This window comes from Pleurodeles waltl, chromosome 9 (genome assembly GCF_031143425.1).
Source record: "Pleurodeles waltl isolate 20211129_DDA chromosome 9, aPleWal1.hap1.20221129, whole genome shotgun sequence".
Classification (NCBI taxonomy): domain Eukaryota; kingdom Metazoa; phylum Chordata; class Amphibia; order Caudata; family Salamandridae; genus Pleurodeles; species Pleurodeles waltl.
Genome location: NC_090448.1, coordinates 901,704,154 through 901,731,943, shown reverse-complemented (window position 1 = coordinate 901,731,943; position 27,790 = coordinate 901,704,154). Strand labels below are relative to the sequence as shown.

At 45.0% G+C, this 27,790-nt stretch overlaps 1 protein-coding gene across 3 annotated transcripts in view; it reads left to right on the top strand.

Moving 5' to 3' along the window:
- Window positions 1-27,790, top strand: part of DICER1 (dicer 1, ribonuclease III) — an 848,581-nt gene that overhangs the window by 216,194 nt on the left and 604,597 nt on the right. For all 3 annotated transcript variants that reach the window (XM_069208246.1, XM_069208245.1, XM_069208247.1), the window contains one exon: window positions 1,226-1,380. In XM_069208246.1, the coding sequence (XP_069064347.1) occupies window positions 1,226-1,380 (155 nt within the window). The remainder of the gene's footprint in view (window positions 1-1,225; window positions 1,381-27,790) is intronic.

Sequence of the window (27,790 nt, the reverse complement as noted above, 5' to 3'; positions counted from 1 at the left end):
AGGCAGAAAGACTCTTGGGGCCCCTAGAGGATAGTGGCACAACTAGATTCCAGGTTGGGCTGCCCCTCCCTTTTTTTTTTTTTTTACAGGGGGTTTTCTCACTAACATTCCCTGAGATAAGTGGATAACTGCCCCTGTCAATTCATCCTCTCCAGCAGGGCAGAAAAGCTGAATTTGTATTTTTTGGGCGATGAACACTTGTCCTGAAGATACTCTGTGTCTGGTGGGTGGGCCCCTTCTTGTGGGTGCCTTTCCGCCACAATCCCCATGCAAATATCAATTAGGGAGAGAAACTATTGGAAAGGGGAAAGTGTCTGCCGCTTAGATTGGTGCTCCATGGCTCGGCTATGCCCCTGAGAATATCAGAGCGAAAACAGCCAGCATCTGATTTTGACAATTGCTCTTTTTCCATCTGTCTTGTGTCAGCACACTGCTTGTCACAATAAAAAAAAAAAAAAAATAATCATGGGACTCGAGGGAAGCTCTTTAATAGCACACTTAAGAGTATTTTAAAATAAAGAAAATCCATCTGGTGCGAGCAAGTGAATGTCTTATCCTTCACTTTTAAGTGTTTAGGTGTGCATTTACAAAACAGCAGTGTTTCACAGGTAACCCTAACATATGGAAAATATTTTAGAGTTCCCTTTGAAATATGGGTTTAATCATTGCAATGATAGCCCCAAACCACTCTTTAGGTATGGTTATGCGAAATAGAGAACCAAATCATTTGGCACAGTTACACAAATTAATGCACCAGATTCCATGGCCATATTACTTAAGTCCTTTGAAGCGGGAAATATTTTTTGTGAAATTTGCAAACAATGTGGTAAATCCATATTTATTGTGTAATCACTGCAGTAAACAAAATCTAAGCCTTCTCATGCCATTCAGTTCCCATTGATAGCTGCATTTTGGAGAAATGATTTTTCAAGCTAACTACCACTAAATTACCATATAATATAGAAATTTCATTATTGGTAATGTAGTATGGTCTTATATTGCCATCTTAGTATTTTGATTCCATTTACAAGGCAGTTGCCATTCGCCGTGATTTATGATCTCACTGGAACCGTTAGATGCAATATTGGACTGTATGACACAGTTCTCAGGTCTTATTGTTTGTGGATAAATAAAGGTATGCATGAGCATGAAAATGGATGGAGGAGGGTGGGAGAAATAGGACTTCAAGTAAGTAACTTTTCCCTTTTGTTTTCAAAATATGAAGATCTTGAGGAACAAATGTTCAAAGTCAGTTGGTTCGAGTGAAACAGAAATAGAACCGCTAACAGAGGAGGAAGATATTTTTCCACCATATGTACTAAAACCTGATGACGGTGGCCCAAGAGTAACAATTAACACTGCTATTGAACACATCAACCGGTAACTATATTTTACATTGTTTCTGATGGCTGGCCGAGTCAAATGTCTACAGTAAAGAACCTTTGTTATAAATTACATTAATTTAAAAAATGTTGGTAGAACATAAATAACTGACATTCTTAAACACATGTTGTGCAGTGTGATTAATTTGCATTTTCCTTTTTAAAAGAGTTAGTTATATGCCATAATAGTTCGGTACATCGGTGTATTAGAAATAGATCAGTATACTTTGTCATGCAAACAACTTTTATTCAGCAGTGAAGAGCAATTGTTATAAAATATATTACGTTTATCAGAAATATTTAAAGCACACAATTAGCCAAAGGTGTTCTAATGCTGATAAGTGAACTAACAGCCTTGCCTGCCTAGAGTGTGAGCGGGCAGGTTTTAAGTGGTTTCCTAAAACTATGTAGAATGGATTTACACCTCCTCGAAAGTGAGTTTCACTTGATGACTGCCTGATATGCAAATGACCTGCCTACTTGCCAAGCATCCTATATCTTACCGATATAATGGAAGACAGCTGAAGAATGTTAACATTGAGAAGAATAATACCAAGAACAAGCTGCATGTTTAAAGGAGGACCACAACAGTGCAGAGCTTTGAAGCAAATGCAGATGCTTTTGGGGAGGTTGTGCTTCTCAAGTGGGGGCAAGAGTAAAGTTTGTAGATGCTAAGAGTTATGAGCATGAAAACGAGCTGTGCAATTCTGCACCAGTTGGAGGCATTGAAGCATGTGTGCTGGGAGTCCAAAACAGAGTGCATTTGCCTAGTCAAGCTGGTCTCCAACCAGCATTTGATTTATAGAATATCGAGGCGACTTAGGGATATATGAAAGTATCTTCTTGAAGTTCTTCAGCTTACCTGAAACAAGAGATAGAGACTTTCTGGATATAAAGGGGCAAAGAGGGTCTTGTCAAAATATTTTCTCACAAGAACTCTACCTTTTCAACCTTTACCTGATGTGTCATGTACCACATGTCACCTGATTCATTCCATTAATTAGTAATGAGTATTTTTCACCTGGTTTCTTTTAACCTACACCAGCAGTGGAAGTAGGTCGTTGTATAGACCACTGGCTTTCTGTAGTATGCAGGCTAAAAAACCCTAATTCAGTGCGACTTCCCTTCGAAGTGCATGTAAAAAGTGAAAAAAGAAATGTCTTATTATTACTACACAATATAGTACATACAATTTCACATCAGTAAGCAAACAGGTTCTTGGAAGACCCATAGAAAATGTAAGTGAAGGCAAACTACAATGCTTTGAAAGCCTTAGGTATTTCAGTATGACTTGTTCCCATAGTTGCTGTCTGGGTTTGCATATGCCAACACATAGAATCTTTTCTCGTTCTGTGAGGTGATTGCTTCTGTAGAGAGCATCAGCAGAGAATATTTTTCAGGACTAATAAAAAAAAAAAAAAACTGCCCATCACAATCTGTTAAGTAGTGCTTGGGAATATATGCCGAGTAGCACAGTGTGCAACCTTGCAGATTTTCAGGCATCCAGAAATTTCACCAGAATTCAGCATGCAATGTTTTTGCTATGAAACAACAAGATGTGAACCTATTTAGCCTACTAGTAGCACACTGTGATTCACTAAATAGTATATTGAAATAGTCATTGCTTATTTACGGTTTAGCTGCAAACCTTTGTCTGCATATTCCATGAATTGTAGTTCTATCTGAAGAGCAGCTAATTTGTCCTACATAAGGCGCAGAAACCATCCATTCCCTGAGAAACGTTTACAGAATTATTAAAATTTTAAGCCAAAGACAGTTTTGTAATAGATTAGAAATCAGTCTTGAGTAGTCAAAGCCTTACTGAATTGTATAGAGAACGTGGGTTGAATCTGCCAATTCTCTCCCTGATTCTTCTTAACATAATAATCATGCTAGAAGCTCGTTAGAGAATGGGCATCTATATCTACCTATTGTGAACAGTCTTATAGTAAGTCTTTGTTACTCTCTCTCTCTCTTTTGAGGACTTTGTATAAGTTTCCATTATATTTGATCCCTGAAAACCTGTTCCTATATGCATACCACACAGCTATGCATTAACTGTACTATAGTGAAATCTTGCTCATCTTACCGAAGTGTAGAGTTTGAGTATTTAACACTCCAGTAGTCTGTTGACTTCAGAGTTAATCCCTTTTTGGCAGGTATACATAAGTGTGCCTACTGGGTGGAGGTATTCACCTGTTCAAGGCTAATTTCATGTGATTAATCCTGCCTTGAAAGATTGCTAAGCCTTGCAACATTAGTCTTGTATGTCCATGCATTAAGAACCAAAGTGATGTGGCTCAGGCGCAGCTACCAGAACGTAAAGAGCTGCTACTTGCTACTCTGTTCCTGAGTGAAACTGGAGGGAAAGCAGAATATGTCACACAGTACTAAAAGAGAAATCATCCATGGAGTCTTTACCTCATGCTATCTTGAAACGGTATGAGAGATACTTAAACGGTCCCTGTGATTAACAGGTGCTCTACTTGCATGCTCGAATCTTGAAAATACTTTAAAGTATTGGCTCTTGTCTCCCACAGATCTTATGTTTCTACTTCTGGTCCACTGTGCACAATTCATTGAGATGCAGACTTCGTCTCGTATTATTTTTTCTGTTATTGCCTTTGAAAGCACCATTGGTTTACTTTAAATACATCATCATTCTGCAGTGACACTGTAAGAAACTGGCCCTTTATTTGGTATGTAAATACTGTGTGAAGGATCCAGGGTTTCCTCGGTGAGTGGACAGGGCTTGCTGTTCAATCCCAAAGTGCTCTGTTTTGGGGTAGTGTGGTCAAGGAGGCTTAGGCAAGACATCTGCAAATACTCATAATAGTTAATAAATGAGACACACCACCCATGAAGGAGATCCACACCAACAACAGTTTATAAAATTATTTTCACTTTATAAAGTGGACACAGTGCAATTTCTGAGTTCTAAAATGTTATCCTATGGGAGGAAAAACAAGTTCTGCAAGCAGGTACAATACAGCGACTTACAAGACCAATATCCTGGGGTTAAGGTGAGGAGTGGTCAAGGTCCAAGGCAGCACCCACAGTACACTAGCCGGCACAAGGGCAGACTGGTGCAGAGTGCAAAACAGCAAACCGTGCCCAATGCATTCATGTGGGGATTGGTCACTGTGAAAAGAGGCTACAGGTTGTGGCCAGAAAGCTGGTCAAGCTGAACCAATAGTGGGGCCCAGGCCTCACGATGCTTGGGCACAGGTAGGCACCTTTGGTCCTGTTCATCACAGCTTAAGGACCACAGGTGCAGAGGTAGAGGAGGCTGCATGCATAGGCTGCAGTCGTCGTTAGGGAGTGCAGGAGGGATGAAACCACAATGGACTCTGAATCTGGATGGCTGGGGTCCCTTGTTGGCACAGGTGTCGTGTTTTGGTGGTTCCAGAGGCTTCAGAGTCACTTCTTTGGAGGTTGTGGGAGAACAGATCCGCTGTTCACAGGAGGTCTTGAGTCTTTATTGAAGGCAGGCAGTCTTCCCGGGTTTTTGGAGTCACAGTTGCAGGGCGAGTCGACTTTGGGGCAGATTTCGATGAGGGATGCAGACCCTCGGGTTGGTACCAGGTCAGGTGCTTCTATTCTCATCTTCTGCTGTTGCGGCTCTTTGGTGTCCTTGGTCTCCTTAGGTCATCTGGATCTGCTTCTCTGGTGCCAGGGGCTCCCTTAAATACTGAATTTCGGGGCGTTAGGGGTGTGTAGGGTAGTAGCTAATGGGCTACTGACCCTTGGGAATACTATGCCTACTATATGACCACTACCCTGCCCCAGAGCCATATCAAAGATGGCAACCTCTGACAAATCGTGTTCACCTCCACTTAGCCCACCTTTGGGGTGCTACCAGGCTGGAGGTGGCAGGTCTACCTTGACTTGCTAATTTTCCTGCCTGTCCAGGTGCCAGTGGGCTCTGGACAGGGGAGTTGGCTTCCTCTCCTGTGAGAGGGAGCCACATTTGGATTTCCAAGGCGGCAGCCCTTTAAGGCTTGTCACCTTAGGAAGGCTAATCAGCCGGTCATCCTGTGGGAAGGGGTGTTATACCCCCTTCCTGGACATGCTTTTGTTATTGGCTTCCAGAGAGCAGAAGGCTCTCACACTAGGGGGCCAGAACAGTGTCTCTGGTGGCAGGCTGGCAGAAACCAGTCAGCAAGCACACCAGAGGCTGATATGTATTCACAAGGCACCTCTAAGGTGCCCTCTGGGTGCATGTATTGGTAAATCCAGCACTGGAATTAGTGTATGTTTGCCAATATGAGATGTTTGATACCAAACATCCCTATCTTCAGTGAAGCTATCCTGTAGCTGGTACCTCGTAGTGACCAATGTCCAGCACATTCATTTAAAATGGCTTCCTTAGTCACTAACTATGTCTGAGAATTGACAGACATAGCAGGGGTGCATATCTTCTCTTGCAGATATGCCCTCACATGTAATGTAATGCACCCCCTGCTTAGGGCTGGAAGGCCTGCTGTAGGGGTGACTTACATATATTGTGTGCAGTGTTTGGGGACATGGCACACAGACCGTGTGCCATATTGTGTTTTCACTTTTGTCGACACCAAGACATGCAGCCTGAAACAGCAGCCTGTCATGTGCTTGGTGAGGGGTCCCTTAGGGTGGTACAACGTGCGCTGCAGCCCTTAAGGACCTTCTTTAGCATCTCAGGCCCTAGGTACCAAGGTTAACTTTTGCTTGGGACTTAAAGAGGGAGGGTGCTAAAGGTTTTGCCAGTTGCACGGTTTTGAGGGAAAGAACATTGGGGACCTGCTTGGCACGGGTTTTAGTGCACATCAGTCAAAGTTGCATCAAACACCAGGCAAAAGTGCGGGGTACTGAAACAAAGAACCCAGTTCACTACACAGGCCAGGAGACTCAGCCAAACCTAAGAAAGTCTTCCTAGTCTGTCAGGCGAGAAAGAGTAAGGGACCAGGCTGAGTTGTTGCAGGGCCTACTCTGCCTTAAATCCTTCTGTCTACATTATTCCCTCTGGGGGAACTGAACTACCTCAACAGTGATAGGACCCAACTCAAAATGCCCTTTGTCTGCTTCTTGAGTGTCCCCACCCATTATTTTTGCCTTGAAAGCAAAGGTGTCCACCTCTACTAAGCCTATCTTAGCCAGGGCAACCCTCAGCTTACACAGAGAGGTTATCCACAGCTTGAGAAAACCCTACTTTGATCAACAGGGTCATGGGGCCTAGCTAGCTATTGGACATTGGGTCAGACCACCATGCCAAGGACTGTGCGGCAATAAAGGCTAACACCCAGCAGAGGCCACTGACAGCTGTCCGTGCCCAGAACCACACCTTTAGGTCTTCACTGACAGGTGAAGATGCTAATATACAGGCTTCTTTGGTTTCTGGTTGCCTGTCTGCTGTTTTTGAATGGGGTTTACTACATCCTGGAGCAAGCACCCTCCTTTCACGCCCTCTTCTGTCAGCTGAGGAGCCACCTTCTAAGGCTTAACAGTTGCCTTCCCAGGCAGGCAGGGTTTCTTGTGGGGTAGGTTGTGCTTCACCAGTGCCAACTGTTCAGTTCTTCCCTACTGGAGCAGAATCTCCTTGGCTTAATGGATCTTTGGCTAAAAGTTGCCCCCCTTTCCTACACTTTGTATTTTACTTGCACTAAGTGCAGGGTCAACACTTCCAGAATCCTTGGGTGTGGACTGGTACTGGACCAGTGCCTCACTTTGGCTCAGGCCAACCTCTGAGGGTGGTCATTTCCAAATAGACAGTCAAGGGAGAAGTCTATACTTACTACCACCCTTCTCCAATAAGAGATCCAGCTATTTAAGCCACAGGCCTAACAGTAATCTCCCCTGGGCTAGCCCGTATTCTGGCAGTTTCATCTCGGATATACTGTTTTAGAGGACCAGCCTGTCATGCACAATGGTGGGACTGGCACAGGTATCTCTCAGGGCAGTGGCCGGGAATCCATTCACCAGTAGGTGGTGTAAGTGTTTACTTCACTCTGGAATCTCCAACTCACCTGTTGGGCCCACTTCCCAGTTAAAGGCTATGAGGACCTCCTCATCTGAGGAGTCACCCACTAAGGCTACTCAGGCAACCCCTGGGGGCACACTATGGTTTGTTTTTAAGACAGGAAGTGTCCTTGGCTTGGTGCTGTGTCTGTTTAAAGTCAGAACACCGGGCCTCTGTGGCAACCCAGATTTTACCCAGACATCCACCTTTTTTATGAGGTGTCTCAGGCCAACCCTTCTGGATAGCTGGATAGAATTTTGGAGGTCTACAGATGACTCCCTTCTTTTGTCTTTACCTCCAGAGTAGTCCATCTGTTTCTCTTGGGGGCACTAATTGGCCTCTTTCTTCAGGTCACCCCATCCATGTCTAATTTTGGACACTCCGTTTTTTACGCAGTATTGAGCCTCTTCCCTAACTCTGGGGAGATACTGGCCCCAGACCCACCAGCTACTGATGCAACTTTTCAGAAGTATAATTACTTAGCAGATGTTCTTTCATAAGCAAATAATAAAGCCAGTCCTAATCATGCACCGTACTTCCCTTCAACCAACCACCTAGTGTTTTCACTGAGAAATCTACAAAATCAACCCAGGACTGACTCAGAGGTTTCTGCGTCTCCTGGAAACGGATTTTGTATTCCTCAGTGTTGAGTCCAAATCCCTCAATCAGGGTATCATCATAAAAACTTTATTTCGATCTCAAGGATCTTAAAAAGGTGATTTCATATAAATACATAATATAAAAACAATTCTAGACAAAAAGCAAAAACTGCGGAGATGCCCAATAGACAAAAATGATATGACAACCACTTAAAACTGAATTACAATATACAAACTCACTCAATTAGCAGCATAGGGCTTGATGCCTATTAGATGAAGACCATTAAAGCAGTATATACAATAATAAAACCATCACATAGTATTAGCGAATAATATCACTTAATACCCTTTGAATGTCTGATCCAGAGGTCCATCAGAAATTTTGCTAATACAAACGCCACAGCTCGCCTTGTATCGGTGCTCAGAATTCTGAATACCTCAAGATGGTTTCTGGAGCCAATGGTCCTCCAAAAGGGGACTATCCACTTAGACCTCAGGGGCTTGTAATATGGACAAAAAAAGTAAATGCACCAAGGATTCGGCTCCTTAACAAGCTGGACACTGGCCACATGGAGGAACTTTGGTACGCCATTTGCTAGAACATAATTAAGTAGGGAGTGTCCCGTATCTAAATTGGAGAAACATTTTCCTTGCCATGGGATGCACAATATCATCAATCGTGTGTTCATATTGGGGATAGGGTGTGTAACCCTTAAACGATGAATAAGCAATCCTGTGGATTTGGTTACACTTTCCACCATAGCCGATTCCCTATAAGTTTCTTCCCCAGGTCTTCCCAATACGGTTCCTTCGCCAGTCTCCCCCAAAGCTCCCTAAGGGAAAGTAGCCATGGAATTTTACTAGCACACGTGGATTGCATATCATCATTTAACCCCACCCAATAGGAAGCCGGGGCCTCCGTGGACCACAGCTGATGCCAAAACATTAGGAGCCTACACTCAGTTTTGTGTGTGATCTTCCTATGGGCCATATAAAAAAACACAGGAGCTAAGGGATTGCTCACCGGAAGATTTAATGAAGATCTTATAAAGTGATGCTCTGTTCCTGATAGACCAACAGTATTACCGCAGCCCCATAGCTCTGCTCCATACCTGACTGATCCTAGGGCTCTGACAATATAGATTTCAAGTGCAGGAGCCACTTTCCTTTAGATTGTCTTTTTTAATTTTTTTTTATTATATTGACGGTTTGTTGGGTGAGAAATAATTGCACTTTCTCGATGTGTGGTGCCTAGCATAAACTTGGGGTGAGCCGTATGCCTAGATAATAAAAAAGTGAACCAGGTTAATGGGGTTTTTCCCAACACACATACATCTCACATATGACTTCCTCGGACTGTGTGTAAAGACCATATACATGGTCTTGTTGTCATTCATATCCAGCCCACGCTCATCACAAAAAGACTTGAAGTCATTCAATAGTTGTTGGCGCCCTCTTGGAGGGAGGGGGTGGTGGGGGGGAGAGGGTTATTTTGAAAAGCGTATCGTCAGTGAAGAGTAAGGCTGGGGCCCCTTTCAATCAATCAATGCATTTGTAGAGTGCGCTACTCACCCATGAGGGTCTCAAGGGGGGGCGGGGGCTGCTTCTGCTTGATCAGCCAGGTCTTGAGGAGTCTCCTGAAGGTCAGTAGGTCCTTGGTCTGCCGTAGGTGGATGGGGATAGTGTTCCAGGTCTTGGCCGCGAGGTAGGAGAAGGATCTGCTGCATAGACGGTTGGTGCAGTGGTGACTTCAGGTGTTGGGTTTTGGCAGTTTCAGAGGCTTCAGAGTCTCCTCTTTGGAGTTTGTTCGAGAACATTTTCAGTGAAGCCATCATGTAGCTGGGGAACTCGTTTTCACTAGTGTCCAGTACATGGTTTACAATGGCATTTCTGGTCACTTGCACTGGCAGTAATGGAATCGACCAGCACAGGGGCTTATGTGCTCATGCAGGTTTGCTCACACATGTAATACTAAGCACCCTGCTTAAGAGCTGTCAGCCCTGTTGTAAGGGCGACTTACACATGTTACATGCAGTGATAGGGAACATGGCACACAGGGATGTGTGACCTGTCATATTTTCACTTTTGTCTGCACCAAGGCACGCAGTCTGCAATGACAGCCTGGCATGTGCTTGGTGAGGGGTCCCTTAGGGTGACCCAATTTGTGCAGCAGCTCTTAGGGACCCTTATCAGTACCTCAGACCCTAGGTACCAGGGGTACCATTTACTATGGACTTACAGTGGGTGCTTAAGAATTTGCCAATTGAGGAAACAATTGTACAATTTTTGGGGAAGCGATCTAACACTTGGTAGCTGGTGAGAAGGAACCCAGTGCACTTTTTCGAAATCACACTTTGTACCAGGCAAAAAGTAAAACTGTAAAAACTTCGTACTTGTATAGCGCTCTTTTACCCTGAGGGCATCTTGGCGCTTTTACACATACCGCTGTGGAACCCTTCCTGGCTTTCCCTGTGAAGTGCCCCCTCCTGGGCACCCCCAAGGTAAAGCCAGGCATCCCTAGCGCTGTTGGGGCCGTTGTGGAGATTAAGCAAGCTATTGCCCAGAGTTACAGAGTGGGACCCCATGATTAGATTGGCACCAACGCGAGAGTTATCAGGTCTGAGGAAATTGAGCCCAAGACCCGCCGAGGCGGGAATTGAACCCTGGTCCCAGGCCACACCTCTGCATCAGGGTCTGCCGCTCTAACCATTGAGCCACACTTCTCCACATGGAGTGGGGGTAACCATGACAAAACGAGTCACTTTCCTACACCCCTACTATGTCTTTGTCGATTCTTAGACATAGTGAGTGAACAGGGAGGCGATTTTAAGTGCATGTGCTTCACTGAACCTAGGGATGTTTGGTATCAAACATTCTGTATTAATAAAACCTCACTGATGCCAGTGATGGATTTATTAGTATTTGCACCAAGAGCGCTTCTTAAAGGTGCGCCCTGAAAAAAACACTGAATTACCAGTGTGCATTCTGACTAGTTTTAGTCAGCCTGCCACCAACAGACATGTTTCTGACCCCTAAGGGTGAGTGCCTTTGCTCTAGGACAGTCAGGAACAAAGCCTGCTCTGGGAGAGGTGTTCATCATTGCCCTCCTGTCACCCAGCCCCCTAACAGGATGAACTGCAAATATGAATACCAAAGCAGGGGGCTTCAAAGTATCCACCGTCCTTCGCATGCAGATCTGGTTTTCTTCAGAAGAGGGGATGCCGACCTACCTGCCCCAGGTCACATTTCGCACCTGGACAGGAAAATTAGTAGTCCAGAAGGTGTGTCCACTTTAAGGTCAATTCCACCCCTAAGGGTGAGCTTCCTGATGTGGACAAAACATTTAAAAGTCTGCCATTTTGGTGATGGCAGAACTAGAAACTCTGGGACAGGGTTATTCCACTGCCCACAGTAAGTGGTCATATACAGTACACTCCACTAACATCCCTAAATTCAATATTTAGGGGAGCCCCTATCACCAGGAAATCATGTTCCTGCTGACCTAGAGGGACACTCGAGCCACAACAGTGAAGACTGAGGGAGAAGCAACTGACTTGCACCAGCCCTGTTGGCCTCTCTGCTGTTCCTGAAAAATTGCTCCAAAGTTGTATTGTCCTGCAAGTTGTTGTGCCCCCAAAAGCCTGGGATGACTGCCTGCCTCCAACATAGACTCCGGATCTCCCGTGGAGCGGATTCCCTGCATCCTGTAGACACCCCAAGAGACCCGAGACTGGTCTGTCAAAGCCCAGCACCAGAAAGCACCACTGCACTCGTGTCGCCTAGCCTGAGCTGAAGTGCGCCAATGGTGCCAGTGTTATACCCCGGCCCTCAAGAGACATAGCCCAGGGTGGTCTTGCCCACTGTGGACTCACGACAGCGCCTGCAAGCCCCCCTCGATCACAAGTGCCTCCAGTGACGAAAATACGACATTTGAAGGCACCTCTGCACCCATCACCCCTTGCTCATGGAGAAGAGTAACTAAGTTGTCCCCACGTCCTGAGCGTCCTAAGTGTTGAGCCCACTTACTGGTTCAGCCCAGTTGACCTCCCTGTCCAAACCTGCAATCTCTTTTTAACCAGACCAATCCCCATTAAATACATTTGGGTACCTGACACTGAAAAGCACCTCTGCACCTGGCGGCCCTCTCTATCCTTGTTTTATGAAATGGTGCACTTCTTGCTCGTTCCCCACACCACTGGCCCCAAACCCTTCCTGGTCTTACATGTAAATGGATTTTAATGGTTTTCTTATATTTGTATATGATTTTATATATTAACTTTTTGGACAATGAATAATGTGAGGATTTTAATTAAGGTTATAGAGAAAACAGCACCTTCTGCTCCTACACTTTATGAAATTGTCACACTCTAGATGATTCATAAAGGGTACATCATCACATTCTGCAACACACTGGACCCATTGAGGTTTTTATCAATGGATGTGCACTTGTAACCAGCGAGTAATATGGTCTTAATGTGCTGCACTGTCACTTTCTTTTCTGTGCTAAGTACTTTGAGACTCGCTTAGAAAGCCGTTCCATGGCTCATGCTCCTTTGTAGTTTCTGTATATATAATGCACTTAATTTTTATGTTAACGATTTTGATTTTATTCAAAATTGAATCAAGGATTGACTGACTGACTGGGTTTCGTGACCATCCTAGGTTGCCAAGTACTCCAATACTAAATTAATCTTAATGGTAGGTGAAAAATAATTCTAAGACAGATATGTGGTGCTGTTGGCATCTCTGGAGTTATTTAGAGTGAAGGGAGCTGCCGGCAAAGTATATGGGTAGGTGGTTTGAAGCCATTCAAATCTGAAATCACTGACCAAAGCCTATAACGCTTTCCTGAGCAAGATTTGTAATCTTCTCAAGGTTGCTAGTATGTCTTTTCTTGATGAGAAGCCTGTAATAAAGTCTATGGATCGTGTTGGCATCAGTTTTGTAGACAAAGAATGTGTGTGTATTAGTGGAGTTGCAGCAGTTTATCACCTGGTTCCCATAAGGACCTTTATGATATGATAATGCTTCTTGCCTCTGTTGTGTGGCACATATCTGCCAAATGCTTAGTGGCTTGGCTCTTAATTCAGTTTTAAAAGATCCCAGAGCCTCTTCTTGAAATCATTTTTTTGAAGATTAAAAGGAAGTGGTGTAATTTAATTTAATTTAATTCTCTGTTTCTTCAACGATTTTGCTCGAGTGGTTTTGCTGTATGCCCTATTTTTAAGTAGACTTAACTTTGTTTTTCACCTGCTGCACTGTTGGCAAACAAAATAAAAGTTTCATTTGTGCCATGGCGCTACCATTAAAGGGAAGTACCAAAGGAAATGCTGTGAGCAGGCAGAAGATGGTTCCTCACTTGTAGGAAATTCCCCAAATAGTTTTAGAGAGATTCACCTCTTAAGAGCGCTAGAAATCAAGATGCTTGTGTGTCACACAAACACCAGGTGTACCATTTCTTTGCACTATGGAATGCATTTGTGATGTACTTTTACCTTAACCATCACCATGTTGTCTTTTATTTTCTTTCTTTCATTCTGAGGAAGTACATTTCACCAAGTGGCTCTCATCCCTTTAGCATTGGACCGTACGAGAAGTGTTGGTACTTTAATCTGCTGGAGCTTACCAGCCCAACAAAGAAACACTTTCTCTTGGAACTTGGAGATGGAGGCATACTTTGGTCTTTTTATAAAGAGTTATTTGATGTGTTTTGCAGCCAGACTGTGTACCCTGGAGTTGAGAGACCATCCACTCCTTTGCAAGACATTACTTATTGTCAACTGATCCCCGCAATATACAATTTTTAGGCAATACTTCAGTAGTTCTCCACCTAGTCACTTCCTCTCCACTTTTTGTTTTTTTACTAGTACATCCCTCTCTGGGCTTTGCTTCTAAATAATTCTTTCAAGAGAGAAGTCATTTGATTGAAAGAAATGGTGTAGATCAATAGGTTACTAATCTTTACATTATTCTGAAGATACTTACTTTTTCTTCCAACAGTCACTTTTTTTCTTTCTCCATTTCACTACCTGGTTTCTAAACAGGTGTATGTTCATTCTCTGTGCTTTACTCTGAGCCGATGTAGAATGGGGAAATTAGTTGTAGTTGATGTCATGCAGGTAGTGGATTTGTGGAACTGTCTTTTTGCAGACCGCATTCAAGGCCTCATGATATGCAGTTATTGGGGTTTGCTTTAGCCTCCTTTGTGGTCCAGGTGCTGGACTACAATATATGACAAACACTGTCACTACATTATCCTCATCACTATACTGTCCTAACATAGTTATGTTTTTTGACTAATAAGTTATTCTGCTGTCTACAAAAGTTGAGCCAGTGAAAAAACTCAAAATCGCTCTTAAAGGAAACCCACTTTTGAGGCCCTCCTCAGTAGTTTTTGGTTATAGACCTTCAGGGAGCCATGACCAACTTTCATTTCCAGTTATAGAGTGGGGGTCTCAGCTAAATGACCATTATTCCCCTCAACCTCAAAACTGGCCATGGAAATGGAGTTGTAAACCTTTTCCCACTTTCTAAGTCTCGAATCCCTGTGCCATATACTACCAAATTCTAACTAAGTAAGCCTTCCTTGCCGCTTGCTTGTTTGTAACAGTTTACTCTTCAGCAGTAGTTTTATTCTCTGGCCTGGCAGCAGTACAGTAACACATCACAAATTCAGCCATATGTACCCTAACGATTTACTTGACATTCTACAAAGTGTCCTCCCTAATCTCAGAGCCCATAGGTGGGGGAGGGGGAGTATTTAAAGGCAACCTGCAATATGTTAGCTCACTTTAGAAACTGTCGACTGTAGAACATGATGAATTAATTTATAAATTTGTAACCTGTTTAGAGGAGCCCTGTGAATGTATTTGAAGATGGAGATAAAATGCTGATGATATCATTCTCAACCAGAATGCTACTTTGGCTAATTACGGTAAGGTTCTTGCCAGCAAAGCAGACATTGCTGTTTGAATCAAACCCACAAAGGATTCAAGCGTTCCACATTCTCATATCTCAGCTACAATACAATCAAACTTACACAGTAAGGTTTATCATGAAACTGTTGGGAATGATGGCATCCTGCATATCAACAGTGCCCAATGCACGTCTAAACATGAGATCCCGGCAACAGTGTCTTGCACAACAATGGTCTCACCACAGGGTCCAGTGTGTCCTCTGCAGGGACACTTGATAGGTTAGTTTCTATAAAAGCCCCCCCTCCAGTTGTAATGCCTTTACAGGGATATAGTGGTTATGTGTGGATCTGAAAAAACTGCCTATGTGAAGAAGGATAGTGGGCAGGTGAATTTCTAAAATAGCTAAATGATTCTCAGCCTACCTATGCCTGAGAAGAGGATGACACCTTTATAGCCATACATAAATGAATAAAGATTCCTCCTTGTTCCTTTGCAAGACCCACAAGTACTGAAATGTATCTTAAGTTTGTCTTCTGATCAGTTTGTAAAATCATATGGTTTCTGATCAATTCATCTTACTGTAAATTTATCAGTATATGAATATTCCCTCTGGATCAATTCATCTTACTGCAAATTTATCAGTATATGAATATTCCCTCTGGGCATCATACTGGTCCAGAAAACATTTTTCCCTACAGTGCTTCGCCAGCAGTGCCAGGTGGCATCATGTGGCTCCAGGTGCAACACCTTTTCCGGATGTGCTGTCATTGGGTATGAGAGACACCAGACGGCATACTGAAATCCTTTCCTGTTTTTCTACACTTCGACGTGATGCAGAGCTCTCTCTCTGTGTCTCCAACATTACCAGCTTTAAGGAGTGACATGGCTAAATGCCTTCTCAAAAGGCCATAGTCTTCAAGCTATTAGGAAGTGCCAGGCCATGTCAAGTTTTTGTGTAAGGCCTGCAAGGAGACAGGCCATCCACCCCAGTAATCTTCCACTCCAAAAGTCATCTCCGTCCTGGTAACGTTCTTAGAGATCATCCCACACAACAAGCATTGGAAAGCCTTCTGGCTTTGTTAATATTTATTTTGTCGTGTTTTTTTTTACGTATAAAACCTTATTTTTGTTGTGGGAGCTGCTGGACCCACATCAGTATGACAAATATAAAACATTGGCTAATTGCTCTGTAGTCCTTAGCACTGAATTTAAACTACTTAGTGTGTGGGTGACTCCTTGTGAAAGAGTCAAATAAAGTCACATCCAGTGAAGGTCCCCTAATAATGTATGTTGTAGTGGGCAGAAGAGAAATGTGAATGACACAACAGCAGACCAGTAGATGAAGAAGGCTGGCTGAAAGCCCGTATGAGTATGTATATTTCAAATGTAATTTTAGTGAAATCAAAGGGTCCTGGCAGACGTCAGACTCAAAAAGTGCAATAAGAATGAGAAGCCCCATTGTACCTTGAGGAATCAGTGACGAGATAGTTCAGTGTCTTGGTGACATTTGTGAAGTACTCCGCCCCCACTGTCCATTATTTCAACAAACATAAAAAATCTTCCCTAATAGCATCTCACCTAGCAGGCATCTTTAACATGAAGGTGATGCTCAGAGTCGCCCCTTCCTTGGAGACCGAAGGTGAGAGATATAGTTCAAAGTGGTTCAGGTGATCTCTCCAGATTGAAGTTTCTATTCATGAATTTATTTGCCATGACCCAGAAGAGAATGCATGCTTTTTTTGTGATATAGACTTCTCTTTTGATCAGTGGTGGATGCTTTCAAGCTGGACTGGTCCTTGGCCCTTTTATACACATTTCTGTCAGTCCCACTTTTTGAAGAGCCCTGCAGAAGATGCCTGAGGATCGAGCACAGACGATTCTGATTGCAGCACATTCGTTGAGGAGATCTGTTGTGCCAGTCAGTTCGTTTTACACATTCAGCTGCATGTTCCTCATTGAGCTTAGCAAATTTGCTCTCGCAGCAAGATGTCCTTCTTCCACCCCAGCCCCCATATGCTGCGGTTGAAAGCATGAAGATTAAGAGATGCCAGCTAAAATAATTTTGCCTTCTAAATGAAATCACAGACAGGTGCCTGGAAGTCTTAAACCCAATAAATCTACACAGGGTACTGGAATGGATTTGTGCAGTGGTGTGAGCCGCATGCATCAATACTTATTATTTCTACTTGTCTTGAGGTTTGCAGAGTGTGTGTGTGTGTGTGTGTATGTATATATATGTTCGATGGCATGTGTAGCTGCAGATACACATGCTGTGCACATCCCGCCATCTGGTGTTGGGCTCGGAGTGTTACATGTTGTTTTTCTTCGAAGAAGTCTTTTCGAGTCACGAGACCGAGGGACTCCTCCCATTTCGACTCCATTGCGCATGGGCGTCGACTCCATCTTAGATTGTTTTTTTTCCGCCATCGGGTTCGGACGTGTTCCTTTTCGCTCCGTGTTTCGGGTCGGAAAGTTAGTTAGAATCTCGGAAAAAACGTCGGTATTGTTTGCGTTCGGTATCAGGTTAGTTACAACAGATCGACACCGAATTTAGAAGAGTTCCGGTGGCCCTTCGGGGTTTTTTCGATCCCCAGTCGGGGCCTGGTCGGCCCGGCCACGTGTGAATTCAAGGCTGATGGAACGGACCCCATTCTGCTTCTGTCCAAAATGCCATAACAAGTATCCGTATACGGATCAACATCTGGTCTGTAACTTGTGCTTGTCCCCAGAGCACAAGGAAGATACTTGTGAGGCCTGTCGAGCGTTTCGGTCCAGAAAGACGTTAAGAGACCGAAGAGCCAGAAGACTGCAGATGGCGTCGACGCCGACAGAACAAGAGCGTTTCGAGGAAGAAGAGGAAGCTTTCTCTATCCACGAATCGGACTCGGAAGAGCTCGAGGCCGAAGAAACGCCGAAAACCGTGAGTAAGAGGTCAAAACATAAGACTCATGAGAAGTCAACAAAAGCCCAGGGGACGCCACCGCCAACAGGCCATGGCTTAACCCAAACAAGCGGTGACCGAGCCAAGGCACCGAAAAAGGGCACGCTGGTGTCGAAGTCATCCGACTCCGGTCGAGATACCGCCACATAGCAATCTCGGACCCGAGACATCGGCTCTGAGAAATTTCGGCACCGTCACAGCGGCACCGAACAAATTCGGCACCGAGACACCACCACGCCAAAAATTACAAAGGTTTCTTCGGAGCCTAAAAAGATCTCAGAAAAAGTTTCGGTTCCGAAACATCCAGCCTCGGAGCCGAAAACAGGTTCCTATACAGAGGAACAAGGATTGGCCTCCCAAATGAAAAAACATAGATTCGGAGAGGAACTTCAAGCTGTAGAGCCAGACTATACTCAAAGGAGGCTCCACATTCATCAAGACACAGGGAAGATAACCACTGAGGGCCTTGGCTACTGATAGGGTGTAGTGAATTTGTAAGTAACTCCACACTCATTCCACATGTGTTTTAGGTATGCTGACATGAAGTTGGTACCTCTGTCAGACACCACCTCCTTAGGGAAACCCACTCTGGTAAAGATACCAATGAGGGCCTTGGCTACTGCAGGGGCAGTAGTCGACCTAAGGGGAATAGCTTCAGGATACCTAGTAGCATGAGCCACTACTACTAGGATGTACATATTTCCTGAGGCTGTGGGAGGTTCTAGTGGACCAACTATGCCCACACCCACTCTTTCAAAGGGGACCCCCACCACTGGAAGTGGAATGAGGGGGGCCTTTGGGTGCCCACCTGTCTTACCACTGGATTGACAGGTGGGGCAGGAGAGGCAAAACTCCTTAACCTTCTGGGACATATTGGGCCAGTAGAAGTGGTTGACTAACCTCTCCCACGTCTTGGTTTGTCCCAAATGCCCAGCAAGGGGAATATCATGGGCTAAGGTCAGAATAAACTCTCTGAAACCCTGAGGCACTACCACTCTCCTAGTGGCACCAGGTTTGGGATCTCTTGCCTCAGTGTACAGGAGTCCATCTTCCCAATAGACCCTATGTGTTCCATTTTTCTTGCCTTTGGACTCTTCAGCAGCTTGCTGCCTAAGGCCTTCAAGAGAGGGACAGGTTTCTTGTCCCTTACACAACTCTTCCCTTGAGGGTCCCCCTGGGCCCAAGAGCTCCACCTGATAAGGTTCCAGCTCCATAGGCTCAGTTCCCTCAGAGGGCAGAACTTCTTCCTGAGAAGAGAGGTTCTCTTTTTGGTGTTGTGTTGCAGCTGGTTTCCCAGCTGACTTTCCTTGTCTCTTGGTAGGCTGGGCCATTTTTCCAGACTCCAGCTCTACTTTTTCACCCTGTGCCTTGCACTGTGCCCTAGTCTTGACACACACCAGTTCAGGGATACCCAGCATGGCTGCATGGGTTTTCAGTTCTACCTCAGCCCATGCTGAGGACTCCAGGTCATTTCCAAGCAAACAGTCTACTGGGATATTTGAGGAGACCACCACCTGTTTCAGGCCATTGACCCCTCCCCACTCTAAAGTTACCATAGCCATGGGATGTACTTTAGTCTGATTGTCAGCGTTGGTGACTGGATAAGTTTGTCCAGTCAAGTATTGGCCAGGGGAAACCAGTTTCTCTGTCACCATGGTGACACTGGCACCTGTATCCCTCAGGCCCTCTACACTTGTCCCATTAATTAAGAGCTGCTGCCTGTATTTTTGCATGTTAGGGGGCCAGGCAGCCAGTGTGGCTAAATCCACCCCACCCTCAGAGACTAATGTAGCTTCAGTGTGACACCTGATTTGCTCTGGGCACACTGTTGATCCCACTTGGAGACTGGCCATTCCAGTTTTAGCTGGATGGGAGTTAGAAGTGGTATCTTTCTTGGGACAGGCCTTGTCTCCAGTTTGGTGTCCAGACTGACTACAGTTTCGACACCAGGCCTTTTTGGGATCAAAGTTTTTACCCTTGTACCCAGGATTGTTTTGTGAAGAGGCTCTGGGCCCACCCTCCTGTGCAGGTTTTTGGGGGCCTGTAGAAGACTCTTTACTATTTTTATTTTTGGCTGTCTCACCACCTTTCCCCTGGGGAGGTTTTGTGACCCCTTTCTTTTGGTCACCCCCTGTGGAAGTTTTGGACACCCTAGTCTTGACCCAATGGTTCGCCTTCTTTCCCAATTCTTGGGGAGAAATTGGTCCTAGGTCCACCAGATGCTGATGCAGTTTATCATTGAAACAATTGCTTAATAGGTGTTCTTTCACAAATAAGTTGTACAGCCCATCACAATCATTTACACCATTTCCTTGAATCCAACCATCTAGTGTTTTTACTGAGTAGTCTACAAAGTCAACCCAGGTCTGGCTCGAGGATTTTTGAGCCCCCCTGAATCTAATCCTATACTCCTCAGTGGAGAATCCAAAGCCCTCAATCAGGGTACCCTTCATGAGGTCATAAGATTCTGCATCTTTTTTAGAGAGTGTGAGGAGTCTATCCCTACACTTTCCTGTGAACATTTCCCAAAGGAGAGCACCCCAGTGAGATTTGTTCACTTTTCTGGTTTCACAAGCCCTCTCAAAAGCTGTGAACCATTTGGTGATGTCATCACCATCTTCATATTTAGTTACAATCCCTTTGGGGATTTTCAACATGTCAGGAGAATCTCTGACCCTAGTTATGTTGCTGCCACCATTGATGGGTCCTAGGCCCATCTCTTGTCTTTCCCTTTCTATGGCTAGGATCTGTCTTTCCAAAGCCAATCTTTTGGCCATCCTGGCTAACTGGATGTCCTCTTCACTGGAGTTATCCTCAGTGATTTCAGAGTTGTTGGTCCCTCCTGTGAGGGAACCAGCATCTCTGACTATTATTTGTGGAGTCAGGGCTTGAGAAGCCCTGTTCTCCCTAGATAGGACTGGTGGGGGGGAATCACCCTCCAAGTCACTATCATCATCCTCTGTGTTGCCATCCTCAGAGGGGTTGGCTCTTTCAAACTCTGCCAACAGCTCCTGGAGCTGTAGTTTGGAAGGTCTGGAGCCCATTGTTATTTTCTTTAGTTTACAGAGTGACCTTAGCTCTCTCATCTGTAGATGGAGGTAAGGTGTGGTGTCGAGTTCCACCACATTCACATCTGTATTAGACATTATGCTTCTAAAAGTTGGAATACTTTTTAAGAAACTAAAACTAGTTCTAGAATCTAATTCAAACTTTCACAAACTTTTAAACTCTAAAAGAAATGCTAAACAGGATCTAACACAAGGCCCTAGCAGGTCTTTTAAGAATTTAGAAAACTTTTCAAATTGCAAAAATCAATTTCTAATGACAATTTTGGAATTTGTCGTGTGATCAGGTATTGGCTGAGTAGTCCAGCAAATGCAAAGTCTTGTACCCCACCGCTGATCCACCAATGTAGGAAGTTGGCTCTGTATGTGCTATTTCAAAGTAAGGAATAGCATGCACAGAGTCCAAGGGTTCCCCTTAGAGGTAAAATAGTGGTAAAAAGAGATAATACTAATGCTCTATTTTGTGGTAGTGTGGTCGAGCAGTAGGCTTATCCAAGGAGTAGTGTTAAGCATTTGTTGTACATACACATAGACAATAAATGAGGTACACACACTCGGAGACAAATCCAGCCAATAGGTTTTGTTATAGAAAAATATCTTTTCTTAGTTTATTTTAAGAACCACAGGTTCAAATTTAACATGTAATATCTTGTTTGAAAGGTATTGCAGGTAAGTACATTAGGAACTTTGAATCATTTCAATTGCATGTATACTTCTCAAGTTATTCACAAATAGCTACTTTAAAAGTGGACACTTAGTGCAATTTTCACAGTTCCTGGGGGAGGTAAGTTTTTGTTAGTTTTACCAGGTAAGTAAGACACTTACAGGGTTCGGTTCTTGGTCCAAGGTAGCCCACCGTTGGGGGTTCAGAGCAACCCCAAAGTTACCACACCAGCAGCTCAGGGCCGGTCAGGTGCAGAGTTCAAAGTGGTGCCCAAAACGCATAGGCTTCAATGGAGAGAAGGGGGTGCCCCGGTTCCAGTCTGCCAGCAGGTAAGTACCCGCGTCTTCGGAGGGCAGACCAGGGGGGTTTTGTAGGGCACCGGGGGACACACAAGCCCACACAGAAATTTCACCCTCAGCGGCGCGGGGCGGCCGGGTGCAGTGTTAGAACAAGCGTCGGGTTCGCAATGGAAGTCAATGAGAGATCAAGGGATCTCTTCAGCGCTGCAGGCAGGCAAGGGGGGGCTTCCTCAGGGAAACCTCCACTTGGGCAAGGGAGAGGGACTCCTGGGGGTCACTTCTGCAGTGAAAGTCCGGTCCTTCAGGTCCTGGGGGCTGCGGGTGCAGGGTCTTTTCCAGGCGTCGGGACTTAGGTTTCAGAGAGTCGCGGTCAGGGGAAGCCTCGGGATTCCCTCTGCAGGCGGCGCTGTGGGGGCTCAGGGGGGACAGGTTTTGGTACTCACAGTCGTAGAGTAGTCCGGGGGTCCTCCCTGAGGTGTTGGTTCTCCACCAGCCGAGTCGGGGTCGCCGGGTGCAGTGTTGCAAGTCTCACGCTTCTTGCGGGGAGATTGCAGGGTTCTTTAAAGCTGCTCCTTTGGATAAAGTTGCAGTCTTTTTGGAGCAGGTCTGCTGTCCTCGGGAGTTTCTTGTCGTCGTCGAAGCAGGGCAGTCCTCCGAGGATTCAGAGGTCGCTGGTCCCTTTGGAAGGCGTCGCTGGAGCAGAGTTCTTTGGAAGGCAGGAGACAGGCCGGTGAGTTTCTGGAGCCAAGGCAGTTGTTGTCTTCTGGTCTTCCTCTGCAGGGGTTTTCAGCTAGGCAGTCCTTCTTCTTGTTGTTGCAGGAATCTAATTTCTAGGTTCAGGGAGAGCCCTTAAATACTAAATTTAAGGGCGTGTTTAGGTCTGGGGGGTTAGTAGCCAATGGCTACTAGCCCTGTGGGTGAGTACACCCTCTTTGTGCCTCCTCCCAAGGGGAGGGGGTCACATCCCTAATCCTATTGGGGGAATCCTCCATCTGCAAGATGGAGGATTTCTAAAAGTTAGAGTCACCTCAGCTCAGGACACCTTAGGGGCTGTCCTGACTGGCCAGTGACTCCTCCTTGTTATTCTCATTATTTTCTCCGGCCTTGCCGCCAAAAGTGGGGGCCGAGGCTGGAGGGGGCGGGCAACTCCACTAGCTGGAGTGCCCTGCGGTGCTGGAACAAAGGGGGTAAGCCTTTGAGGCTCACCGCCAGGTGTTACAGCTCCTGCCTGGGGGAGGTGTTAGCATCTCCACCCAGTGCAGGCTTTGTTACTGGCCTCAGAGTGACAAAGGCACTCTCCCCATGGGGCCAGCAACATGTCTCTAGTGTGGCAGGCTGCTGGAACCAGTCAGCCTACACAGATAGTCGGTTAAGTTTCAGGGGGCACCTCTAAGGTGCCCTCTGTGGTGTATTTTACAATAAAATGTACACTGGCATCAGTGTGCATTTATTGTGCTGAGAAGTTTGATACCAAACTTCCCAGTTTTCAGTGTAGCCATTATGGTGCTGTGGAGGTCGTGTAAAACAGACTCCCAGACCATATACTCTTATGGCTACCCTGCACTTACAATGTCTAAGGTTTTGCTTAGACACTGTAGGGGCACAGTGCTCATGCACTGGTACCCTCACCTATGGTATAGTGCACCCTGCCTTAGGGCTGTAAGGCCTGCTAGAGGGGTGTCTTACCTATACTGCATAGGCAGTGAGAGGCTGGCATGGCACCCTGAGGGGAGTGCCATGTCGACTTACTCATTTTGCTCTCACTAGCACACACAAGCTGGTAAGCAGTGTGTCTGTGCTGAGTGAGGGGTCTCTTAGGGTGGCATAATACATGCTGCAGCCCTTAGAGACCTTCCCTGGCATCAGGGCCCTTGGTACCAGAGGTACCAGTTACAAGGGACTTATCTGGATGCCAGGGTGTGCCAATTGTGGAATCAAAAGTACAGGTTAGGGAAAGAACACTGGTGCTGGGGCCTGGTTAGCAGGCCTCAGCACACTTTCAATTCAAAACATAGCATCAGCAAAGGCAAAAAGTCAGGGGGTAACCATGCCAAGGAGGCATTTCCTTACACATACATCAAATCAGACCACTTTCACATGGTTACATTACAAGAAGTAATCCCACTGCTCAAACAACAAGACTACATGACAACACTGGATCTAAAGGATGCATATTTCCATATACCAATACATCCTTCACACAGAAAGTACCTAAGGTTTGTATTCCAAGGGATACATTACCAATTCAAAGTGTTGCCATTCGGAATAACAACTGCGCCAAGAGTTTTTACAAAATGTCTAGCAGCAGTAGCTGCACATATCAGAAGGCAGCAAATACATGTGTTCCCGTACCTAGACGATTGGTTAATCAAAACCAACACGCAAAAACAGTGTTCACAACACACAAATTACGTCATAGAAACCCTACACAAACTAGGTTTCTCAATCAATTACTCAAAGTCACACCTTCTGCCGTGTCAAACACAGCAATACCTAGGAGCAACAATCAACACAGTAAAAGGAATTGCCACTCCAAGTCCACAAAGAGTCCAAACATTCCAAAATGTAATACAAGCCATGTATCCAAACCAAAAGATACAGGTCAAATTAGTAATGAAACTCCTAGGCATGATGTCCTCATGCATAGCCATTGTCCCAAACGCAAGGTTGCACATGCGGCCCTTACAACAGTGCCTAGCATCACAGAGGTCACAAGCACAGGGTTAACTTCTAGATCTGGTGTTGATAGACCGCCAAACATACATCTCGCTTCAATGGTGGAACAGTATAAATTTAAACCAAGGGCGGCCTTTTCAAGACCCAGTGCCACAGTGCGTAATAACGACAGATGCATCCATGACAGGGTGGGGAGCACACATCAATTAGCACAGCATCCAAGGACAATGGGACATTCAGCAAAAACAGTTTCATATAAACCACTTAGAACTGTTAGCGGTGTTTCTAGCTCTGAAAGCATTTCAACCCATAATAACCCACAAATACACTCTTGTCAAAACAGACAACATGACAACAATGTATTACCTAAACAAACAGGGAGGAACACACTCGACACAGTTGTGTCTCCTAACGCAAAAAATATGGCATTGGGCGATTCACAACCACATTCGCCTAATAGCACAATTTATTCCAGGGATTCAGAATCAGTTAGCAGACAATCTCTCTCGGGATCACCAACAGATCCACGAATGGGAAATTTACCCCCAAATACTGAACACTTACTTCAGAATGTGGGGAACGCCACAAATAGATCTATTTGCAACAAAAGAAAACTCAAAATGCCAAAACTTCGCATCCAGGTACCCACAACATCAGTCTCAGGGCAATGCACTATGGATGAACTGGTCAGGGATATTTGCGTACGCTTTTCCCCCCTCTCCCACTTCTTCCATATCTAGTAAACAAGTTGAGTCAAAACAAACTCATACTAATAGCACCAACATGGGTAAGGCAACCTTGGTGCACAACACTACTAGACCGTTCAGTAGTACCTCATATCAAACTGCCAAACAGACCAGATCTGTTAACACAACACAAACAACAGATCAGACATCCAAATCCAGCATCGCTGAATCTAGCAATTTGGCTCCTGAAATCCTAGAATTCGGGCACTTAAACCTCACACAGGAATGTATGGAGGTCATAAAACAGGCTAGAAAACCTACCACTAGACACTTATGCAAATAAGGGGAAAAGATTTGTTTATTACTGCCATAATAATCAAATTCAACCTTTACACGCATCTGAAAAAGAGATAGTAGGATACTTACTACATTTGCAAAAATCTAAACTAGCTTTCTCTTCCATTAAAATACATCTTACGGCAATTTCAGCTTACCTGCAAATTACGCACTCAACTTCATTATTTAGGATACCAGTCATAAAAGCGTTTATGGAAGGCCTAAAGAGAATTATACCACCAAGAACACCACCAATTCCTTCATGGAACCTCAACATTGTCTTAACACGACTCATGGGTCCACCTTTTGAGCCCATGCACTCTTGTGAAATGCAATACTTAACGTGGAAAGTTGCATTTTTAATTGCCATCACATCTCTAAGAAGAGTGAGTGAAATTCAAGCATTTACCATTCAAGAACCATTGCTTAACCCGACAGATAGGTGACCGATCATCGGCACCGAAAAAGGGCATGCATGTGGCAAAGTCATCCGACTCCGGTCGAGATACCGCCACACAGCAATCTCGGGCCCGAGACACCGGCCCCGAACAGATTCGGCACCGAGACAGTGGCACCGAAATGGTTCGGCACCGAGAAACCATGACGCCGAAAATAAAGAAGGTTGCCTCGGAGCCCAAAAAGGCGACCGAAAAGATTTCGATTCCGAAACATCCAGCATCAGAACCGAAAACAGGTTCCTCCACAGAGGAACAGGGATTGTCCTCCCAGATGCAAGGACATAAGTTCGGAGAGGAACTTCAATCTGTTGAGCCAGACTACACTCAAAGAAGGCTCCACATTCAAAAAGACACAGGGAAGATAAGCACTCTTGCCCCAATTAAGATGAAAAGAAGACTTGCCTTTCAAGAAAAGGACAAGCAGCCACAAGCAAAGGTGGCAAGACAAACAACTCCACCACCATCTCCACCACCATCGATGCACACATCACCGGTAGCCACTCCACCAGTGATGCAATCTCCGACTCATACTGCAATGAGTCAAGATGATCCTGATGCATGGGACCTTTATGATGCTCCTGTATCAGATAACAGCCCAGACTGTTACCCTACAAGGCCGTCGCCACCTGAAGACAGTACATCCTACACACAGGTGGTCTCAAGGGCAGCAGCGTTTCATAACGTCACCTTGCATTCAGAACCAATTGAGGATGACTTTTTATTTAATACACTCTCCTCCACTCATAGCCAATACCAAAGCTTACCTATGCTCCCAGGAATGCTAAAACATTCAAAACAAATATTTCAGGAGCCTGTTAAAGGCAGAGCCATAACTCCAAGGGTGGAAAAAAAGTATAAGCCACCACCAACAGACCCTGTTTATATTACGCAGCAATTAACACCAGAATCTGTGGTTGTTGGGGCAGCTCGCAAGAGAGCAAACTCTCATACCTCGGGAGATGCACCACCTCCAGACAAAGAGAGTCGCAAATTCGATGCTGCGGGTAAAAGAGTTGCAGCACAAGCAGCAAACCAATGGCGTATTGCCAATTCACAAGCACTTTTGGCAAGATACGATAGAGCTCATTGGGACGAAATGCAGCATTTCTTAGAACACTTAACCAAAGAGTTCCAGAAAAGGGCACAACAAGTGGTAGAAGAAGGACAAAGTATCTCCAATAATCCGATACGGTCATCAATGGACGCAGCAGATACATCTGCAAGGACAGTAAATACTGCAATAACAATAAGGAGACACGCATGGTTGCGTACGTCAGGATTCAAGCCGGAAATACAACAAGCCGTGCTGAATATGCCCTTTAATGAACAGCAGTTGTTTGGGCCTGAAGTCGACACTGCTATTGAAAAACTCAAAAAAGATACAGATACCGCAAAAGCCATGGGCGCACTCTACTCCCCACAAAGCAGAGGCCCATTTTGCAAAACACCATTTAGGGGAGGGTTTCGAGGTCAACCTACAGAGGCCACAACCTCACAAGCAAGGCCCACTTATCAAAGCCAATACCAGCGAGGAAGTTTTCAGGGGCAATATAGAGGGGCACAATTCCCAAAAAATAGAGGGAAGTTCCAAAACCCCTCAAAACAAACAGTGACTTCCAAGTCACACATCCCCAACACATAACACCTGTGGGGGGGAGACTAAGACAATTTTACAAACATTGGGAAGAGATAACAACAGACACTTGGGTACTAGCAATTATCCAGCATGGTTATTGCATAGAATTTCTCAAATTCCCTCCAAACGTGCCACC